The 23,729-nt window shown below is 43.5% G+C and overlaps 1 protein-coding gene across 1 annotated transcript in view; it reads right to left on the bottom strand.

Annotated features, from left to right (window-relative positions):
- The window catches only part of TMEM132B (transmembrane protein 132B), a 227,971-nt gene that overhangs the window by 172,160 nt on the left and 32,082 nt on the right, over positions 1 to 23,729 (bottom strand). Inside the window, exon 2 of the mRNA XM_026058871.1 lies at positions 16,326 to 17,205. Coding sequence (XP_025914656.1) covers positions 16,326 to 17,205 — 880 coding nt within the window. The remainder of the gene's footprint in view (positions 1 to 16,325; positions 17,206 to 23,729) is intronic.

Raw genomic sequence — 23,729 nt, 5'->3', positions numbered from 1 at the left:
GGCTCTCTCTCACATACAGCTGGCTAATATGTCTACTCCAGATATTACACTCCAACCTTCCTGCAGTTAAACAGTTTCGTTTCACATGTCTATTCAGAGAATGACAAGCATACATATAAGACAGTGGGAATCACCCATACGTATCCAAACCAAGAATCAAAGACCCTCTCTGCTCCCTGACCGAGAAGAATTACCGGTGGCAGATTTAACCACAAGGGCCGGATAGAAGTCCAAGGAGCATATGCAGCTGCATTTTCAGACCCTCTGCTGATACATCTGGAATATAATCTCTGCCCATCTGGAAAGCTCATCTGTTGTTCCCTTTTAAGAAGGAAAGGCAACATTTCTTCCTTAATCTGAAACCAAACTAAGGGCATGTATCTTTTTCAAGAGCATGCAATATTTAGCCATCTTTTCTTTGAGTGCCTCTTAAAAGGACGACATAGACCAGTGAGCGCATATTCAAGCGGTGACTTACTTTCTCATGACAGACAAATTTTGACAGAAGTTTGAACCAGGGTGTGAGGAGGAGCTGTGATTATAAAAACAGTACAAGTTGCAAAGGACATTCTCCTCACAAATAAGGGCGCTCTCAAATGATTTCACATTGGCCATGTTTTTAGGAGACTACAAATTAAAAGCAAACCTCCCTGCTGGCCGAGTTGCGCTGCTCTATGGTCAGCAAGCTCACTAACTAGTATATTAGCCTACTTAGCTTAAACACTACCTCCAACCTTCTAGACCGCAGCTGTGGGACAGCGCAGAGCTATAGGGGGCAGTTTATCTCACTATCTTTAGTGCAAATTCAGTTCTTTAAATGAATTTCTCTTGTGTCGAATGGGTTGGTGTACCTGCCATTCTTCATTTCCTGCTCCGGTCACAAACTTCAATTTTCTCTCCATAGCACTTAAACAGCGCATAATTACAACTAATTATTGATCACTGAGGGATTACGAGTTGACAAATCCAATTTTCACACTGTTATCAAGCATGACTGACTATAGACCAGAGAGGATAAGAGGTACGTACCTGCACTGCCTTGGAAGTGCGCAGTTCAATAAAGCTGGGTGTAACCAGCACTGCTACTGTGACTGTTATTAAACACATTAGACTGCAGTGGCACCTGAAGGCCAATGTGTTTAGGGCCCTATTATGCAAGACACTACAAATCTATAGGAAGTGACAGTCCTTACCCCAAAGAGTTTTGCAAACCCAGAAAAAGCCCAGCCTTTTACATTTGTAAATGAATTCAATTTGGCTATGTTCAGACACCACTTTTGTGTTCCATTTCTGCAAATATTCTCCCAAGCAAGCTAGCTGGCAGAGCTGTTCAGAGAAACAGCTCGTTCCGGGAAAGTGCCACACAATCTTCCTCAAAGCAAATTTTAAATTTGCATGCTTTAGTGCACCTGCTGATCTCAACAAATTGGCTCAATCAAGGAACGGAGAGTGCCATGCAACGCCAGCACCCCAGGAGAGCGGCTCCAACACGCAGCCCGCCGACGCTATTTCTTAGCAGCAGGAATCCAGTTACCTACAAATCAGTACTTGATAGTCGAATGGTTGGTACGGGATGCAAAGAACTGCGCAGAGGGGGTATCTAAGAAAAAAAGAGTTCAAAAAAAATCTGAGGGGAAAATCATGGAGCTGGTCACCAAATGTTCCTGAATGGAGTAAAGAGCAACATTTTCATAATGAGTCGTGTGATGGATTTTTTTCCCCAGTTGTATTTCAGTTGAGTTATTCACATAATTCAAGTAGCCACAAATCCCAGTGTGAAAATATCTATGCTCTTGGAGCCTAGTGGCAGCCCTTCTAGCATGACTTACAGCAAAAGAGAAAAAGTCCATTCCCGTGGTACGCACAAATTGGTGTATTAGAGCTCGTCCAGCAACATTATTTTCTGACAGAGAATGTATTTTTAACACAATTGAAATTTCTGTGAAGAACATTTTTCTTGCAAATGTTTAACTTTTCTTTTGGGAAAAAACACATTTTTGTTTCATGTCTGTTTAACATTAAGATACATCTCCCTTTCCATTCTGTTCCAAAAGAATCAGGACAATTTAGAAAATGCTGCACTAAATCTCCCTGGCTCCTAAAATACAAAGCTGAGTATGAGCCTCACATAAAGAATGATTGCAAGTGCCTTACCAAGGACTTTATTAAAACAAGACTCAACTCTATTCTGCTTCTTGTCTATGAAAGTGAAATATGATTTTATTAAATGAAGCTCTTAGCATGTTTGCTAAGGCTCCGTCAGGCTGAACATTAACTACATTTCCATTGTTTTTCAAGTCCAAAAAGAAAGCTGCTCTGCAAAGAGGCAAGCTCACTTATGGTTTCTGAACCCACACACCAGCCAAGGAAGTTTGCTTTATTAAGTGCATTTGCAATGTTCAGCACACACAAGGGCTACAGGTCATTTGTAAAGAGAAAATGCATCGCTTTCAGAAATCATAAAAAACTGTATTTTGATCTCTAAGAATGCCTGTAAATGCCTGCATACGGTTGCTCAGCCACAAGAGACACGTGATAATGCACAGCCACCTGCGCGATGGCCTGGTGCACCAGGGACGCGCAGGTCCGCCAGTGGCAAATTGCTCCAGGCGGGGTGGCAGTAACCCCGGGGGCTCCTTCGGGCTGCCCCTGCTCCAGCCCCTTCGCAGAAGGATTGAACGAGCAGGTGAACATGCTGCTTAAGTGCACCCACGGCCGGGGGGGCATTTTTGAGGCGAAGTGCCAAGTCCATCACAGGGATCACAGCCAGGGAATCAGCATCGCAGCCGTGCTGCCTGCGCACCAACGTCCCACCCCTAACGCCTTGCCCAAGAGGATTTTCTCTTCTGGCTCCCTGTTGACTTTTGCCTGGGTTTTCTGCTTCGCTCGCAAACCAGACACAAGTCCGCTCTGCCCTCTCCTGGCCTGCGTACAGACACGAGCCGGTGCAACGCTCCCTAAGCTCCCCGGCGCGGGGACAGAGGCCTGCAGAAGATGGAGGGGATCTGGGTGGGCTGCGGAAAGCCCAGGGCCTCCCAGGCAGGAGGGGCGGGAGGCAGAGCTCCTGGCGAGCACGCGTTGGGCAGCACCAGTTTGGGGACAGGCACGCACACACCACACAGCGTCTCCACTCTCCCCCTGGCAGCAGGTACGCTTTTGGCCATCCACAAAACGGATGCCTTGGCGACAGCCCTAAAGGGAAGGGCCCTGCTGTCCTCATTCGGGGATAGCAGAGTTTGGGGGTGAAAGGGTTATTGCCTTCCTCCTTTTGGAAGGCATCTCCCACACAAGGTGTCACTGGAATGTGAACAATAAAAATAGTAATTTGCAAAATGAAAGCAGCAAAAGACAGCTTCTATAAAAGCACCATGAGATGTTACAGATGAAATAATGTTGCATAAACAGGCCAAGCGTTACAACTATTAGCATCAACAACAGCATAGGGGACACAGCAGATTAGGAAAGGAAGTGAAAAATAGTGGATGTGATTTAAGAGGCAGGCACAATCTGAGCTGGCACGTTGTAATTACTGAAGCTGAAACCCAGCCAGGATCCTGGTTGGCCGCCTCCGGGCTTGTGAAATGCAACACAGAATCTTTAAATGACCAAGTAATTGGGACCGGGGTTTTATAGCTCCGGCCAGCGAGACGGACCGTGGCACCAGAACGAAGTGGCCCAGCACAAACGCAGAGAAAGGTGAACCGCAGGCACCAGCCTCCGCAGGCCTTGCCACTGCAGACGTCAAAACCAAACATCGGCCTGAACCAGATTTGCCCAGCGTGATCTTTTTTCTTCCCAAGGTGGCACAGCTGCAGGTTTCTTTCAACCACTCAACTTCAACACCTAATGGCTTCTAATGGCTACTCAAAGGACATCATTCATCCATTTTACGGCTCCCAGAATGCAAAGGTATCTGCCCAATTTCCTTAGAAACATTAATATTAAAAGTATGGCTTTCTCAGCCCAAATCATGCTGGCTGAACAAAGTTCTCCTGACGTTTTATGACAAGGTGATTAATAATACCACAAAGAAGAATGAAATGATACCAGATTATAAACTGCTGTAAATCTTTCAGTCATTCCAGGAATAATGAATGCAGATTTCTTAGGAGAGCAGTACAGATTTAAACAGAACCATTTTAGTTTTCTTGTCGATCATGATGCTATTTATATAATAGCAGAAACAGACAATGAACTCGCAAACTTAAGACGAAGGCGTAGCATATTCAAGGTAAGGGTTATAGACACTTCTTTATTGTTCTTTTCATTACAGAAAGGAATAGAAAAACCAGCCTAAGCTAGAACTTCCAAAATTGTTCAAGAAAATGTTCCATCTTAACAGTAACTTCTGAGCACTAACCTTCCCCTCTCAGAACGAGGGCCACGGCAGCAAGAAGGTCAGTGCTCAAATCACCCAAAGTTAGCTGGGCTTAGAAAGCCTGAGCTGACATGACCTACTTTTTTCCCCACATACCTAAGGAAAAAAGTTTCAGAGTATGCTTTAAACTGCACTGGCCCAAGCATCCACTGGACCGAAATGCCCCAAACTTCCCTGACGCAGGTTACGCAGTCGAGCAGAAAGAGAACGCAAATGCTTCACAACTCATTCTGCAGATGCAGGTGGCTTGCAGCCCCCCTGGAGCGAGGGTTAGGGCCTCGTCCTGTTTCTCGACAGTGGCTAGTAGAGGGGAACTCTGCACTCTCTGACCCTTTGGCAGACTGCCCTAGACATTACCTCAATACAATAATTAATAAATAATAATACTGAATTTTAGCTCATGCAACCCGTACAGGCTGAATGTTCCAATGAAAAATGAATAATGTATGCAGAAGAGAGATTCATTTGGGGAAAAAAAAACTAACTTTAGTTTGAAATAAAGCCTTAGTGAAGAGGATTTAATTGCTGTAATCACTACATCTCACATAAGGTTGCTGTTTGAGGGAGTCCACAGTACTGCTATTCATTCTGTACCTGCTCCATAGCAAATACAGGAACCCTGGTCCCAAGAGCATCAGTCCAACTGTTTTGAAAGGCTTAAATTATTTTTAAAGGGTTATTAGCTTTGGCAAACGAGTCCAAAGTCATCTCAGCTAAAGAGCATAGTTACTTATGCCAAGTTATGGAGACCACAGCAGGAAATGTCTTAATTAAGACTGTATTACTAGAGCTAATGTGTATCACTAGAAACAGTACTCCAAACATCCCTATCTATCCATGCCCATCTACTCACCCAAGTGCCACTACTAGCCCTAATGAATTTCCCAGTAATTATCAGAGATACTAAGTTAAACACTGACATGCACACGTGCCTTGCACAAAACCAAATTCAAGCAGTTTTATTGCCACAAATCCTAAACAACTCTACAGAAGTCAATTAAATCACCCCCCTTTTCTGTGTACACAAGAGAAGAATCTGGCCAGGCAAATTAAATCCGAGATGGGGCTGAGCCAAACTCCCAGATTCAAAACAACCCAAAAATCACAAAGCATTTGGATCCTGGTGCAAATTCTCACAGTTAGCTACCTCTTCTCCCTCACCCTGCACCACCTCCCGCTATGGGACAAGCCTTTCAGACTGCCCCCAAGTATCACTTGGTGCCTTTTATCACCCTCTTCCATGAGGGATCTCTATGAAAGAGCCCATACGTGTGCTTCCTGTGGCCGCTTGGCACGTTTCTTGTCCAGACCCTCATTAACTTGAGTGGATGCTTAGAAAGCCCATGAACAAGGCATCATCTATCCCTCACTTTTACTTCTCTTCCTTTCCCACTTAGTGTCTTCTAGAACCAGTGCAATTAGAGATGGTGACGCAGTGTAACCACATTTGACTAGTCCTTCATTAATCCCACATAAAAGCTTGGGCCACACAGCAAGAAAAAAGCAACTGAGAAAGCTCACTTGCCCAGAACTTTTCTTCTTAAAAAAAAAAAAAAAAAAGGGAAGCGGGGAGGGGAAGGTGTATTTCAGTCACACTGAGCAACTTAAATCAAAGCATGGCGGGAGCAGAGGGCTCCTGCTGGAGCCATGCCTGATGACTCAGAGCGATGGGGATGACAAATGTGCCCACAAACGTGCTTATTTGAATGCAGCCTTCCCAGTGGGCCCCCTTCTCATTCGGATACTTCTGGAAATACTTCTGCTGCTCTTGACCAATTCCTACCCTGCCGGCAATACCCACAGCACCTGCGCAGGGCCAGGGATCCTCACCTAAGAAAAATACGTTTGGAAGAAATTTTCCTCTTAAGTGTTTGTATATAACTTTCAATGCAAGACGGAAGGAATGCTCAATACAGGGTACTGATGCCCCTCACTGCTCAGTGCTGGGGGCTTCTAAGCTGCAAATTTAAAGTGGGAGAGAAACAAGAGAATTAAACCCCTTCCTCATCCTCCTAGGAGAAGTAGCCTCTTACAGCACTAGTCCTTGTGCACAAGGAAGCTCAGGTGCATGAGAGCCCCCATGCCAGCTCCTGGATGCAAAGTCATGCTCTGCCGCAGAGCGGCATCGTCTTCCTCGTGCCTCTGCAGCCCCACAGCCCCAGCCCAACCTCTCCTCTGCCCACACAGCTTCTAGGGGCTTGAGGCCAAACACTGCCAGAAGTGAAATAGCTTTAACTATAAGCACCATTTGTTGCGCCTCAGGATGGCAGAGTCATTTGTCACTGTTTTCTTCTCCTGCAGCTCTTTTGATTCATCTGGGATCCAATAACTTTGTTAATAATATTACCTTCATACACTGATCGAGTTCAGCATCTGAGGCACATGTGGCATCCATCTGAAGCATTAAAAACCTCACACAAAGCACAGGTCCTTTCTCTGCTTTTTCCAGAAAAAGAATGTCTTATCAGTTCTTTATTGGTAGAATTGGGGGGGGGGGGGAATGCACAAAAGAAGAAGAAACATTTTTGACAATTTTCTTGCAATATTCTGTCTCTTCTGTCTCCTGTTCTTCCTGAAAGTCATCTCTCCTCAAGGCTGTCAGCTAACCATCGCACTGGCTTTACTATATCATACCATACAAACGATATGATAGGTAAACACAAGGACAAAAGCAGGTCTCTGTTGCGTCAGTAGGAATATGAAGAAATTGAGATCAATGTGCTCACTCAAAGCAGTATTTCATCAACTTCATGTGGTGCTACTCAATTTCTTTTTGCCAGGATAAAATGACAGCAATGGACGGCCCAAAACATTTATTTTAGGAAGAAGGCAAATTTCGAAGCAGACACATTTTTATACTTTTAACACTATTCATTACACATAAGAACCAACTGCAGCAACGACCGAATCACTGTTGCGTCTGACTTGTTTAAACAAGACTGTGATTTACTGTGCTGCCAGCTAATGAAGAGCTGAACAAGAAGCTGATCAATGCCGTCATTGTCTGGCAGCACAAAGGAAAGCACACTCAGCATATTGTCTAAAACAACAGCCCCCTCCCAGCCTCCCACCAGGGCTCGGTCACCGGGACACACAGTTTGCAGAAAGCCACAACGTCTCCTAGAACCCGAAATGATCGCTCAAAGACAAGAACCTTCTCTGATCTGTTTTCTCAACTTGAGCACAAGGTGCAAAAAAAAGCATGCAGAAAATGTTTGTCTCACAACTGTCTTCCTTAAACTACTTTTTGTGGCACCGAGTATTTCAGAAGTTTTGTCAACTGTAGGCAGCTTTGTGTTCATTAATGGAGATAACTGAACTCAGAGGTAGTTGCTCACAGGCAAAACTCCACTCCTAATTCCATCATCGGCTACTTTCCCTGCCCATTTCATATTCCCACATGCGAATCAAAACAGGCTTAAATCATCTGTCCCTTCATGGAAGACATAGTACAAGTGACTACAGATAGGCCAACCCCTAGTGAAAGAAGATTTGAAGAAGGGAAGCAGCGATACCCCGTGGAGACAGGAGAGACTGAATCTTGGAGAAGTTATACAAGAAGTAATGAGGTACAGCCCCGCAGTGCTTGGGTCTAGTATAAAAAGGAGTCAAGGAAGTGCAAAACCCTGGCTGCAAAGCTCTCAGTGCCTCATGGATAAATGGGATTCCCCTGTCTTTATTTCAATTAGTCCAAAATGGATTTTCTTCTAAAAAACACCTCTACATAAGTGCTGCAAAACAGCAGACAAGCATTTGGGAGCAAGGCAAGCCACAAGGAGCATGAACACACCTCCCTGCACCACATACCTCCTTCAAGCCTGCTTAGCCCACAGGGAAGGGGACAAACCTGACTCAAACCCCCCAGCATATGCCACCAGCATGGGCAGGCTTCTCAGATTTAGCGACTGCAGCACCTCGTTACGCTGTGGCGGTCTGACGAGTGCTCAGCTTCAGCCCTACGAGTTACTCCCTCTCCGCTCAGCAGAGCACATCTGTGCATGCCTGTGTATGCGGGGGCACCGGGGCTGAAGCCCACAGGTCCTGCCGCCCAGCCACCTGCAGGAAGCACAGCAGAGGCAGCTGCCGGGAGGCTGGACATGGCTCCTGACACGGCTCCTGGACTCCAAGCTGAAGTTATAGCTTCACAGGGAAGCTTTAACTTGCATTACTGATGGGCAAGACTGGGTGCAGCCGAGCCTCCTCTCCCCGCTCCTTCCCTCCCTTCCTCACCACCCCGGGTGCCCCTCCGGCCCCTGCCTCCGAGACATTCTCCCCGGACACTGAATAGCAGGTCACTTCTACCAGATTGATCTGCCTCGGTGTCCCGTGAGATGCAGCTACTTGTCTGAGAGGCATCACCACCCAGAGCATGTTCGTGTTGCATAAACCACACAAGAAGACCTAGTGGATGAAGAAATCAAGCGTGTCCTTGTAACGGCAGTCTCCTAAATCCACGCGGCTCCTCCCACGGCACACTCTCATCCCAGCTCCCCGGGCAAGGCATACAGCAACTAAAAGCCCTTGCATGCGTCACTGGCATTTTAACCGCGGGCAGCACAGTGCTCCCAGGGCATCCTCCACAGCACGCGCTGTGCAGCGGCTGCCGATGGAGTCCTCCAGATCCTGACGCGCTCGGAAACAAAACGTCAAGTTGAGCAGAAGCTGCCTGGCGTTAATTAGCTGGAGCTGTCACGTCAAAACTTTTGGAGACAAGCATCGGTCTAGGAACAAGCTTGTAAAATCCAAACCACTTAAAAATGTAAAATCTCCTTCCATTACTGTCAACAAGGCTAAGTTCATGTCAAGTCACATGGTGTATTGGCACCTTCCAAATACACGGGAAACACTTTTCACATCATCTCCCTGTTTGCCGATTATAGCAGTGTCTGCTAACACCCTGGTAGACAAGAGGTTGTCAGGGCTTCTATTATAAACCTTATTTGTTACGCACGTGTAAAACTAGCTCATGCGTCAAATGAGATGCGCTGCCACCAGTTACACACAGCTCTGCTTACCCGCTCGGAGCTCAACATTGCGTAGACGAGCTGCCTGCTCGTGCACCAACCAACTTAAAAATCAACATAAATAACCCCCTCTCTCCACTTTACAGTTCTGAATATGAACCACAGCAAATTAATTTACATAGTATAGCTACATCCCTTAGTACTCATAGATACAGACGGGCAAATGAATGCTGCTGGCAGAACTAGAACAGAGAAAGTGCAGTCTCAAGTCAAACCAGACACCTTTTCCGATGCGAAGTGGGGCGCTGCTGTAGTCAGTGGCTCTTCTCCCTCCCCCCCATAAATGTGGAATGTCCTAAAACTGTCAAAATTAGACTTTTCTAGTTAGACTTTTCTAGCAATTTTTATCTTCTCAGAGGACAACACTCTGGTGAAATACACGCACATGCTAAATATTTCAGTTAATTAACTCTGCATTTTGGCCAACCACTCCCTTCAGCTCCTGCGAACCCTTCCCCCAGCCCCTGTGGGAGAAGGGGGCATTGATAGCTCCAAGGCTACAGCGGGGGCAAAGGGCCAGAGAAGCTCAGTGACTTGCTCACAGTCACAAAAACTCAGCACGGCTGTCTCCAATCACCTCCCCATCCTCATTTACCTTAATAACACCTTAATAATACTGTAATAACCATCAGCTCTGTTCCCAAATAAAGTAGCATGTTCACAACCCCTTTGCAGGGCGACAGAAGTCACAGTCAGAAAACTCTGGCAGTAAGAAAGAGCGTGTTATCGCCGTGACGCCGCAGTCGCTTCTGTAAGTATTTCAAAGCCTATATTCAAAAACCAACGAGAGCTTCGTGCTGTTACGCGGAGTTGCTACTCTGCGTGGTTTTTTCCTACAGGAGCGATCAGCGACGGGTGATTATTGTAGCAGGTAGTTGACCTTTATCTAAAATTCCATTTAAAAGCTTTATTGACCGAAGTCTTGGGGGCTCTTTCCGGTCTTGCAGGATTCACTGGGTCATTTATTCTCTGTTGGACATCCATTGGTTTTTAAGCTTTTAGGACTGTTCTAGCTTTAGGAAGGAACTATTTTATTTTGTCATTTTTAGCGATTTTTCAGACTGCACGAGGGGGTGGTTTCACTCCTCCTCCCTCTCCAGCACGCTCAGGGCAGCAAAGGTTTTTTTAAAGCAACAAACAGAAAAACTCCCTCAGCAGAACACTGAAGAAATTTCTCACACCATTTTTAAGAGAGAGGCTCTAGCGCCCGATGGAGAAGCAACAGGACCCTCGCAGCGTGGTGCGACGGCCCTACGCGGTGTCCATGCTCACGCGGCACAGCCAAGCCAGCCGCCCGCACCTCCGCAGGGCCGGGAGACGGGGCACAGCGAGGCGCCGCGGGACGCACCGCACCGCGCCACAGGCACGGGGCCCCACAAAACTCCTTTCCACTTCAGTGGACCCAAATTCAGGTCTGACTGCTTCGTACACCACCCTCCTGAGGTCTGCAACTCCATACCGTTTCACATCACATAAGCACCACCTATCCAGAGTCTTACAGCACTGTCAAGCTCTAATCACCTGAAGGGCCTTTTTCTGGGCCAAGTGCCCGTCTCAAACAGAAATAAGAAAAAAAGAAGTGGTTTTACTGTTTATGAAAGGGAATTTATAGAAATGGTTGAGCCAAGCTAAAAAAAAATTCTGGTAACGGCTCCCCTATGCCGTTCTTTGGAGGAGGGTCCTGAACAGACGTTACTCCCTTTCCCATTCAATGGAGAAGAGAAAAGAAAACAGCGGGAGCAAGATCATCTACACACTGAAGGAGGTGGGAGACCCAGAAAAAAGTAGTGTGATTGTCTCTTTGAGGAGTATGTTCTAATGCATACATACATGGGGACAGAATTAAGGTAATACAGACACCTCTAGCATTTTCAGACTTTGCAATGATTGATATTTTTATCAATATTAAATATTATTGTTTCATATTTTATATTTAGTTCGATGCAGAGGAAAGAGAGAGAAATAACCAATTTCAACATTCATTCTGGGTTTATTAATGTCTTCAGGTAATTAATGTAATTCAGGTTAAAAAAAAAATTCCCAAGGCTCCAGCAATGATTTAATTTACAATTATTTCTAAATCTGAATTAGTACTTCTGATTAATTTGAGAAGTATATTTTTTCCCTTCTCAGCACTTTCACTTATGCTGGATTTTCATCATAAAGTAATGCTTCAATTCATCATTTTATTTCTCTGGCCAGTAATAATTCTGCCCTGCTTTCCGATTCATAATGGTTTGGTTGCAAGCGAGGAAGCCACCCGGAGCCTGTTCCACACACAGACTGGGGGGAATGCAGCCTGGCACTGTATTCTCTCATTTCCTATGCATTTCCAGATCTAAAACCTTCTGTTTTCTTTCCCTTGTTTGCTCTTGGCAGCTATTGGCAGGAGACATCCTCTTAATGATCTTTTTCTGGCCTTCTAGACGACTGCTCAGACTTCTACAGATCTTTCATTATTAACGCAGAAGCCTTGTAAGTCAGTTTTAATGGCCTGTGCAATTTTTATTCCTCAGCAGGAGACATAACCTCCTCCATATGGATATATGTTTATTAATATAAATCCTTAATATCATTTTTCCTAGTGAGAATAATCAGTAAAAGCCAACTCATGTGTATTACACCCTGTACCGGTTCATCCAAAAATCAAAAAGTAATCTTTGCCCTGCAATATGTGGAGCATGGCACAGAGACACGTATAATCCTTTTCCTTTGGGTTGCCTAGGCACCGAATGACAGCCAGGTTTCTTTGCACAGTCCCGCCATCCCCCTCCAGACGGAGAGGGCCGCATCCCAACCGAAGCCTCTTTCATTTGTCTAGCACAGGATTCGTTACCTGACTTCAGCCCCTTCCTGTCATTCTTGGAATATCTCCAATTTCTGTGTCTATTCGGATAGAGGATAAAAGAATGATGGGATATTCGCATCAGGGATGTGTAATGAATGCTGACAAACCTACTTTTCGTCTATGACTCGACAAATTGCTATTAGTGCTCAGGCTTCATTACTGTTATAGCCTTGCTGACAGTTTAAACAGGGAGACTTGAAACTGGGACAAAAACTCCGCCATTTATTTATAAACAGAGAGTCATGGTTTCTTTCCTCATAACCAAGGCGTGATTGTCTCCTTCTTCCATTAAATGTTTTCTTGCTGTACAAAATGACTCCATTTTTCTTTTAAATCTGTCCTTTGAGTCTCAAGATGGAGTTAAATAGTAACACACGAGAAAGAAATGCAAACCATTCCCCAAAACTATTTGATGAGATTTCCGTCCTTTCAGTTAAACAAGGATTATTTTGTTCTCTCATTTCTGCTACTCCTCCATGTATATCAGGAGACTTCTTTAGTTCAGTAAATAGCACAAAAGATGGTGTTATCCCTTCTTTTGTCATAATTTCCATTTTTCCTTGTTTACCTGTTTTATCTACACTTGTCAGTAAAGAAAGCATCAGTGTAAGATATTCCTGTGCATCAAAAGACAGAAAGCAGACCACCGTTTAACACTGATGCATGTATTAGTCCTGCAGGATTCTCAAAGCTGTGCCTCCTCTTTCTTTTTTTCAAACTAGATAGCCCATAAAAGAAAGTTTAATCATGACAACATAGCCCATTTCGCCTATCTTTATGGCTAACTATGTTTAGTGGCAACCCACCTAACATAACGGGTGAAATTTATGTTCACAGATGGCAAATTTTACAGTATGGACCAGACCAGCAAGGCCACAAATTAATCTCCAGTGTCATAAGAATTTCATTACACACATGTATAGATCATCTGTCAACAAAACGAGCAATATGACTATCAGACACAGCAAAAGCATCAAACCCATGCTTAGCCTCCAAATTCTGCCCCTTAACATATACAAGTCTTTCAATTACAACAACCTACACTGTCTGGATTGCAATATAAAAAGAAATAAATCTCCCCGGAGCGTAGCAAAACTGAAGCTTCAACTCAATCTTAAATTCTAATTATTGTATTAAAAGCAAGCATTCTTAGCTTAAGGAGAGCAAAACCAGTTTGGACTGATGGCAAGGACTGGAAGTGATAGATGGAGCTTCACATAGAACTTGCAGCAGACTGCGGTTAAAAGGGGAATTTCTTTCCACACAGAACATTGCTCAGTCAAGAAACTAGTTCCAATTGCTTCCCAATTTCCAAGCTGGATTAAGAACCCAGAATTTACCAAGACAAGGAAGAATCTTCTCTCTTATTTACTTAAGTCCATTTTCCTAGAACAAAATCCAACATAATATAATATACTAAACAGCGCACCATGAAATAGTAAAGAGGAGCATAAAATTGAACGTAGCTGTTCTTTTTGCATACTGTCAGAGCTCTGAGGTCTGCATCAAACGTGATGTTGAGAATGACTTGATTTGGATCTATTGTCCCATGAATGAGCCACCCTGGAATACACTCCACATATAAAAGATATGATTAAAAACAATCAGTTATATTAGGCAAAAATATATTTCCCAAGGCAAACATTCACTTGAATATATTTTTCTCTGGCTATAACACACAGAAATTCTATGTATATAAAAGCCTTGTGGGTTTTTATGGACATTAGCAACAAGCTGAAGAATAGCGACTGCCTGTGAAGGAAACTGCATAAATTACATATAGGCGCTATAGTGACTGTACTTCCCTCAGCATAATTCCCTGCTTACTGTGTAAACTTCAGCTGAATAAACTCTCCATGGGCCCAAAGTATGTAATTTGAAGTACTCATAGCAGCAGCTGCTGGTGCTCCTTCCACCCTGGAGGATGAGCAGTTAGCAGAGCTGCATTCTGCCTCTTACCTTCAGCATTTAACTGAAGGTTAAATAAAAATACTTGCAGTTTGTCTGATGAAAAGCAAAATATAAACAAAGCCAAAGAAAAGACGAGACAGGCTAGGCTACATAAAGCCGATAGAGAATTTTCCAAAGGAATATGTCTGTGCACATAAACCATGTGGATTTATTATAACAAAAACATTTCCTGGAGATGAACCGATTCCACTCGCTTCTTAAAGAGGGAAATCCCCATGGAAACCTGACTGCCTTGCTAGCTGCTCGGGAGCATGAACACGCGCAGTCCACAGCACCGGGAGAATGTGGCAGGAAGGCTCCCTGCAGCCGAGTGGGAAGCCTTGCAAGCCACCGCTGCACGCGGGAGAAGCTGAAGGTCCCGGCGTGAGCCGAGCTCCCATAGCTCCTGCAGTCCTTGACCCAAAGCTCTCCAGCTTCAAGGCTCTTGGCTGCCTCAGTTGCTGGTTCCTCAAAACCTTTGGTTAGTTAATATGCTTCCAAAAGCTCTTTCCCCCCCCCCATTTTTTTTCTTTGCTAGAACTTCAAAAACTCTACCCTCATGCTGTTTGCTCCAAAGCAAAAATTATTTTAGAAATTCCAACAAAACAAAAACATCTCAGTCTTAGGCTGTTGCCAATACCTACAGAATTTTAACTGTGGTGAGGCAAAGAGAGCAAAAAAAACTTAGAATTAAAAGCTGATGTGAAATACTTGCATAGCCTTAGGCTAACTCCATCATTTCTGTTTTAACTTTGAGAATCACAACAGGACAATTGGGAAAGTCTGACTACCCATGATGTTGGTCCATCTGGTAGAGTACTCTGGCTTCGACGTTGGCCAAAACCAAGTTTATCAAATAAAAAACAGTAAACCCAGGCACAGGCAATTACAAAATAACTTAGTTTTATAGGAAGGGCCTTCCTGACCCAAAACATCTAAAGTCTGGTTAAGCCCAATGACATGAGAGCGGGATGCGTGAGCCATTTCCTGTTCTTTGTCTGCACACCACGCTGTGAAGAGCTTTTCCTCATTCAGGCTGCAATCTCTAAGTTTATTAATATGGATATGCTACTTCACAAAAGTTGAATGATTTGAAAGTACTGCATAAGATTTGCTGTTTGTTTTCTCAACGTCTGCCACTAAAGTGCACTTCTGCCATGTTCGGCCCCCATCGTTCTCGGATCAAAAAGTTAGGAGTAAGGAAGGAATCTGCTTTGAGGTTGCCAGCGCGTGCAGCAACTCCTTCCCTCCCAAGCATCTGGCATTCTCTCAGCATATGACACTTTTCAATTGCCTTTTGGCCCTTTTATTCCCCAAGTCTGGCTCACATTTCTCTGCGAATATGGTCTCTACATAGCTTTGAACCAAGAGTCTGACAGCTAAGTACATAACAAATATGTAACACTAACCCTCTGGGTGGCTGGAAGTGCCTGAATTCTCCTATGATAGGGAGATTCACAAGTAAAGGTCACCAGAAAATTTCAAAACTTAAAACAGAAATGGGCCATGCAACAGGCAGTCAAAAGCATGAGGAAGGTAGCCTTGCTGCAAAACCAAACTGGGACTTACAAAGCCTGGATACAATCCCACCTCTGTCACAGACTTCCTATGCAACCTGGGGCATGTCTCATTTTCTCACCTCTCAGGTCCCCCCTCTGTACCATACAGTGAAATAATTCACCACTGTATAGGACCATGGCAAGAAGCATCCCAAATGCTTTGGAAATACCCAAATGCTATAAAAAGGTTTATAAAAAGAGAGGAAGCTTCACCAAAGCAATGGAAAATGCCAGATCAACTGTCTAGCAAAATAGACCAAAACAGTTACTCTGGCTGACTTAGAGGAATAATTTGCAGAGGCACAATTATTGCTAAAAGCAAACAGAACTAAAACAAAAAATATCATACAAACATTAATGGCTCATACTTTAAAAATCAATTTCCATGTTTCAAAAAGTATTATTTACACAGATTATTCAATACCATTCACAGTTTTCCCCAACTGAAGAGCAAATGCTGAAGTTTTTTCAGAAAACACTGAATGTAGCCAAAGGAATTACACTCGAGATTCATTTGTCCCTATTTGTAGACTACTTAGTACACAACATTTTAAAAATTCACTTACCTTAATACAAACTGATCTGCTAGAGAATCATCGGTAAGGGAAACATGAAAGGTTACAACATCGCCTTCTTTTACAGGGCTAAGCGGTAAGCGGATCATGACGTTATCATCTAGCCTCAATGCAGACTGTTTTAATTTGTCTTGATTTGGATAAACAATGATGCTACCAATCCTCTCCATAGCTGGCAATGCCTTGTGTTCATTGTCTTCACCTGCATGAATATTGTTTTCCCATGCTGCATCCTCAGGAGAACACTCCCCATCTGCTGTATAAATCTTATAGAAGAGCTCCACAGTAATCCCTTCCAAGGAGGCCATTTGCTCTGAAACCAGTGGTGGAGGGGAGCTGAACCAGCTAGGAGACAATTCCAGCTCTGCAACACATAATCCTAGGTGACCTTTCAACCTACAGCTGGCCACAACTTCTCTAGACTCCAGGAAAGCAAACATCTTCACACAAGGCAACATCTCCGCAGAATTATAGTCATCCCAGTCCTTCCCCGCAATATAGAACAAGGTTTGTATTTTAGGTTTGTTGGAGTATATTGAGCTGTCGAGTATGTGCGATTTTAATTTCCAGTTAAAAGTGAATTTATCTGTGAAATCAAAAGATGCAGTAGTCAGCATGAGGTCCAAGGGAACAGCCTGTTCAACAGAAAAAGGTCCATACGTGGCATTTAGGACAGGTGGCAGTTTGGCTTTGTATATAAAGAATGAATCCACCCTAGACTGCAAACTGGAGTTCCTCATGATATCCTGGTTGGCTTCTTTGAGGAAGAAGAAAACATCAGCATTCCAGATGTGATAGCTCGTGGGGAGATACGTTGGCAGGTTTGAAAATCTCTGCATGCTGTCCATGATTCCTCCTCGGCTCTCCACCACTGCAGGCCAAAAACAAAAGGAAACAGAAAGACAACTCTAATGTTTGCTTAGCACACCCCTCAGTTCTTCTCAAAAGCAACGTATTGTTGGAGATCAACACTGTTAGCTGCAATCATGAAACAATTTGACACTGGTACAGTGGAATAAACATTTTTTGTTCAAAGCTAATATACTTAAAATATCCTATTATATTGGCTGTACAGCTCCCTTTCCACCTTCCCCAATCTAATACCTACTTTAAAGCCATTTAACAAGCTCTGAATAAAATGGGGGGGGGGGGGAGACTGAGTGATAAGGCTAGATCTCAGTCTAAAATCCAGAACTTTTTCTGGTTGGCTTTTGTTCTTTTATAACCAAATCAAACTTATGACGTGTTCCCGTCCATATTTCAATACACATAAGCAACCACCATATTGCAAATGAGTAGACAGTAAAACAAAATGTTTTTCTTTAGACTAACGTTACTAATGCACAATACATAATAGGCTGGGATTTGCAAATCTGCATCAATCCCAACTTGGTTTTGCCAAGTTAGCTGCAAATGGATAAAACCTTTGTATTCTTGAAACCAAAACGTTTCATACAAAAAATACAGGTTTTGATAGTGGTCTCAGTGGACTGGACTTACAGGCAAGGGTGAACTTGAGCAAAGGAGAGGAATCTTTTATGTACAGAAGGTTCACAAATGCACAGAAGGATATTTGGTTTAATTCCAGTGGAGAATGAAACACATTTGGAAACCACAGACTTACTCTAAAACACAATGGTCAATCCTCCAGCTAGCACTAGAGCAATCTTTCCTGGGCAAGAAAGATTCCAGAGGGAGGGATGTATCAAATAGAAGTCTGCAGCTTGGGCCTATCTCTAATTAATAGTGAGATATATTCTATCAGGGCTGCAATTCTCCCAGAAAGAAACGGTGGGTCTTTTAAACTAACAATTCATACGCTATAACAAAAAAACAGTGAATGCAAGCTCCTGGGACTGACACAGAAGAAATAAACAGAAACAAAATGAATTAAAATGAAGTGTTTCCATAATGTGCAGAGATAACAAAGGAACAATGACAGACACTAAGGTCAAACCTCTCGTTGTCCCTCGCTGAAGCTTAGCAGTGATTTTGCTGTTTGTCAGCACTGGGTAGAGCAGATGCACAGTGCGACAACCACAGTAACAATTACACCTGCTACGAGCTAGATGACTCAGATACTTAAGTCACAATTTAGCACAAACAAAAGCTCTAATATTTAAGCCGTTTTTTCAGGTTGTGTTTTAAAAGTCTATATTTCTTGAAGACAGATTCTAAAGTAAATAGACCTTGCTCCACTCTTGTTCTTATTTGAAATTCTGCTCCTTTATCTTCAATGCCTTGATATTTTCTATACTTTTTAAAATACTTCTCATTTCAATATATTTCTGCCTTTACTTTTGCTATGTATTTGTGTTAAGCTTTTTATGCAGCCATTGCAGAACATATGAATATGCAAAACTATAGAAAAGCATAACAAAACTTCTCAGCAGAAAACAGTATTAACAATCTCATCTCCCACTTCTCCACAGCCTGCTTGGGGATCAGTTCTGGACTTCCTCTTAGCTCCAAGAGCCAGCAAGTGATTGCAGAGGCCTTCAGCAGAGCAGGGAACCTCGCTGCACCAAGCAATCACGGCACTCAGGTTTCCTCTCTTCCTTTGCCATCGAGAGTTACACACACAAACCTTTCAGCTTCTCTCTCGTAATGCACCAGTGCAACCAACACCTTCCCCCAGCTGCACACACAGCTGAGGGCCTGGGGCCTCGCTGAAAGAAGGAAACATGGATGAAGAGAAACTTTATCCTCCTCTCCGCTGCATGGGAGCACAGCTGGGCCAGCTCAGTATAGTATCATAGCTCACTTAGGGAACAACCAGTTTTCTAGCAGAGAAAAATTGACTTCATCTCTTCCCTTCCACACTTCTTTTCGTTCAGGAGTGAACCATGAGTAGCTGCAGTGCTCCCCATAGCATGCAGAAATTGGAGAGACCACGTTTCTCCATGGGAAGCCATAGGGTAGAAATGGTAATGAAGTTTGGAAGAAGGAAGAGGTAAGCTCTCAAGGCTGGAGATTAACCAAGGCACAAGTAGTATAAGAGGTAGGAGACAAAGGTAAGAGAGGCTTTTTGGAAGCCAGTATGTGCTGGGTAGGAGAGATGGACTGACACTGCCCATTAGCACTGGGGCATGGGGTGACTACACAGGACGAGGAGCCTCCACAGCCACCTACAACTGAGGACTCAAGGGAAACAGCAGAGCCTGTTCATCACCATCTAGCAGGGGCCAAGCGATGTTTTAGGACACTCTAGTGCCTTTTGTGCTGCTCTAGCACTGACCGCTGTCAGGTAGAAGTCCCAATGCTTTTATCCCACCACTGAATGATAAAGCACTCTGGAAATCACACAGAATCACAGAATCGCTGAGGTTGGAAGGGACCTCTGGAGATCATCTAGTCCAACCCCCCTGCTCAAGCAGGGTCACCTAGAGCACATTGCACAGGATTGCATCCAGGCGTGTTTTGAATATCTCCAGAGAAGGAGACTCCACAACCTCTCTGGGCAACCTGTTCCAGTGCTCTGTCACCCTCACTGCAGGACAAACCTTGTCTTGCTTATAGCAGGAAAAGAAGGGAGAAGATCAATGCCAATCCTAGCACCAAAGTCACCAAGGAATGTTTTAGCAGCTCCATTACTGCTCTGCTATTTATAGAGCACCTTGACACGGCACGGCTTGCCACAGCAGAGTTTGCAATTGCAGAATTCAGTAGCTGAAATTGAACTTTGTTCCTGTGAAAGCTGAGGCAGGGAGGGGAGGGAGCTGTTTCTTTGCTGAAAAGTCAAATGCAGACAAACACCTTCCTGGATTAATTGTAGATAAATCTAGCTACATTTGAAAGCAATACTTTTGAGAAGTCTCATTTATCATAACAACTGTGCTTCCATACAGATAAGCAAAGGACATAGAGCAGCAAGAGTACCCTCTGATTTCTAGGAGAGGAGCAAAAATTCGCCTTCTCCCAAGACGCACCAGATTGAGGAAGAGATTTAAACACTGACATAGTTCCAGAGACTAAAGAGAAACTGAAAACGAGGCAAAGCTTAAATACATTTGTATTTAGATGGTAGCATTTTTTTTCTCTCGTCATCCTTTATGCAGATATTTTATTTCCCTCAGGCACTGATTTACAGGAACTTTAAAAGGTATGTCTTCCCCTTCCCTCAGTTTCATTACAGTGGCAACATTCGGTGCCTTTTCTGAGAACTGGTATGAGGCCTAGGATATCAGCCTGCTATAACTCAAACAAAATGAGACACAAATTTTGTCTGAAAGCTTATATGGGAAGCCATAAACACCAGCAGACAGGGCTAGACTTTGTCCTAGAACCAGCCTGCAACAAAATATGATATCTGAATTTAGTAGCATTTTATGATGCTGTAGGAACATCTAAAGAGAAATACTTCATACAATGGCAGGCCAACACCCCGCCTTTTTAATTCCGCAAGTCAGCGCCACAGCATCAATCTCCTTACAGTAACAGTCAGAAACGGGACACATTTCCAGCTTTCTGATGTGCAACAAAGCAACTGATAAATCACCTGCTCCTTTAATAACCACTTCAGCAGGATCAAAAGAGGGCAGAACATCAGATCAGAACATCGGTTAGTCCAAATTACGAAAGAAAGAGCAAGAGTTGAAGAAAAGTGAATGGAGGCCACACGAACATCCCCAGTGCCCGGTGCTATTTCAAAGGCTGACCGCAGTGCGCTTCGCAGACTACTTTGGGATTAGGGCATTCAGGGGGGATACAGGGAAATAACACGTTTGGCCATGGCTTAGGATATTCAGCTTGAGAGTTAAGAACAGGTTTTCAGATGATGATTTGCCCCTTTTAAAACACCTCTATCTGGACTAGCCAAAAACCAAAACCCCTAGAGTGATGGGTCAACTTCCAGAAAACCTCGTCCCTCTCGTTTTGTGCCAAAACCCCCTTCTCCACAGTAAGGCAAGACCCTCCCAGCCAGGAACCACCCTGCAGACTTGGAGACTGCACATGGAAAGGAAACTCATTCCTGATGTTTCCGAGGAAGCAGAGAGGAAGTCGCAGCGCACATAACCAGCCCCACAATCCCGGGCAGCAGGAGAATTTTCCCTCCTGATCAGCTCATCCCTTAAGTGGAAATTACTTTCTGTTGTCTTGGAAGTTCTTACTTAACTGTAAAAATATCCACCATTTTTGTTTTAAATCCAGATATGCCAGTTGACCCAGGACTGAAGCCATAAAATGCAGCACAAGACTAGGACACATGCAAGCCCCTGGCTGTAGATCACACTGTGCAATAAAAATCTGACATTCATCCAACACAAAATTTCATCCATGCTACGTTTCTCAGGTTTCATAAATTCTAACTAACAAGTAAAACAAATAGCCTCCTATAAGGTAGCGGTGGCAACGGAAAGTCAGTATTATAAACTAATGCATCTCTATTAAGCTATAATAGGGGGGAAGACTTTAAAATTTATCTTTTCATAACTGAAGAGGAAAATACTCCTGTTACAGCATAAATCCAAATTTCAAATCTAAATCTTACCTCTAGCTTAGCTAACTACTTAACAGGAACCAAGTTTCTCCTAATGCCTTAGCAATTCAGAAGTGGGAGGTGTGAGGAACAGGAAGCATTTAAAATATGCAGCTTCTTCAATATTTTCTTTCCTGAAAACAAACAAGAAATCCAATCCTGCACCTGTGAAAACTGAATATGTGAAAATTCATCTTTCCAGCAGCATCATCAGAATTGCAGCATGAGATCATATAGACACTCCTCTTTGTAAAAGAAGAATAATTTCAAGTAATGTGGTGCCAGTAAGTACCATGATGTTATCCATGACTCACACAGAAGCAATCAATGGCTTGTCTGTATAGGAGAAAAATCACCAGCCCTTCCCACCAACCCTCACTGCAGGCCATAAAGACCAAGCTACACACATACATTATTCCAATATAAAAATGGCTCTATTCATAATAATTATTTTGCTCTGGAAACGCAGGCATTATCCTAGAATAAAAACACACTGTATCCCAGAATAGAGTCTCTTCACAAGGAAATCTATTCTAGAACTGTTAAATTACAGCAGACTAATTAATTCTGAAATAGCTCTGTTGGTCACTTTTATGCACGCAAGGGTTAAGGCCTAATTATTGTCACAGACCACAGCCGTGCGAGGATACGCAAGATGATTTGTCCCACAGGGAGATTATATAGGACCATGCCTGCCTGCAACCCTTAGTCCACATACAGCTGGTGATACTGCAAAGTGTGAATTACTCCAACTCTTAAACCTTGCTGCAAGAAAATGAAGATGATTACACTGTAAAAATTCACTATGAGTTTAGACCTTATTTGGGCACCACCCCCCTAATATCATCCCACCAAGGAACAACTTCCATAATCCAGCGTCCAAAACAAGCCTTACTCCTTTTAGTATTGATTTAGTTACGCAGTGAACCACATTGGCATGGGGTGGGGGGAGGGAGTGATAATAAGAGTCACTTCAATTGTAATGGAAGAGTTTGAAGATACAAATGATACGGCAAGAAATAGCTAAGAAAGGTTCCCAGTACTTTTTTTTTTTAAACAGTAAATTGAAGTCAGTCCAGCAGCTGTCAACATATAAAAAAACTGTAACATAAGAAAAGATGATAGGACCCCTTTAAACTTTCTTCATTCGCTCTTTTCTTATCCTAGTTTGATCAAAGGATGGAACAATACTCAGAACCAGTTTACAGTCCTTATTTTCAATCTAAGCTACACATTTGTAGAGCTAGAGATTCACTTTGCAAAATGTTGCTCACCAGGCAGCTTGTTTTGAAAGACCAAGGCAAGAGAAAGGATGCAATTTAAAAAAAAAAAAAAAAATCTATTTCATCCAAACATCCAATGCTGAAGAGAAGTTAATTAACTTTCGTAGGTTTTGGACAATGTCTCACATACTTATCTTTAAATGTCTCAGTCAAACTTTTGTTACTGGGTTTCCCTGCAGCTCTGCATTCTGGCCACCCTCTGCGGGAGTCACTCCATCTCGTTGGAGATGGGTATCTGCACCCAATACACACTCCAGGCTCCCCTCTCAGTAAATCACAGAAAAGGGTCCCTCCAGAGTTCATTTATCCTCTCCTAGACACTTATATCTTAGCAATTGATAAATCACCCTTGGGAGGAGTCTATATCTCTCCATTGACTCCAGAGAGCTAAAGGTGGCTGGCTTAGACATGGACATTAGCAGTTCAGATGTCTAAGGGCAAAGGACTTGCAGCCCTTCAGATCGAGATAGCTCATTCTTCACTGAAGCTTCTCCTCCCACACTGTATGTCTGTGTTTGCCAGTCACTCCTCTGCTTCCAGAAAGCAAGAAAGCAACATCTCCATTCTCGGAAATCTTTTGTCTACTGAAATACATTTTTTAGTGCAAAATTAAGCCATGCATATGAATGAAAC

This window comes from Apteryx rowi, unplaced genomic scaffold, assembly GCF_003343035.1.
Source record: "Apteryx rowi isolate R43461 unplaced genomic scaffold, aptRow1 scaffold_15, whole genome shotgun sequence".
NCBI lineage: Eukaryota > Metazoa > Chordata > Aves > Apterygiformes > Apterygidae > Apteryx > Apteryx rowi.
This window is presented reverse-complemented; position numbering and strand designations above follow the sequence as displayed.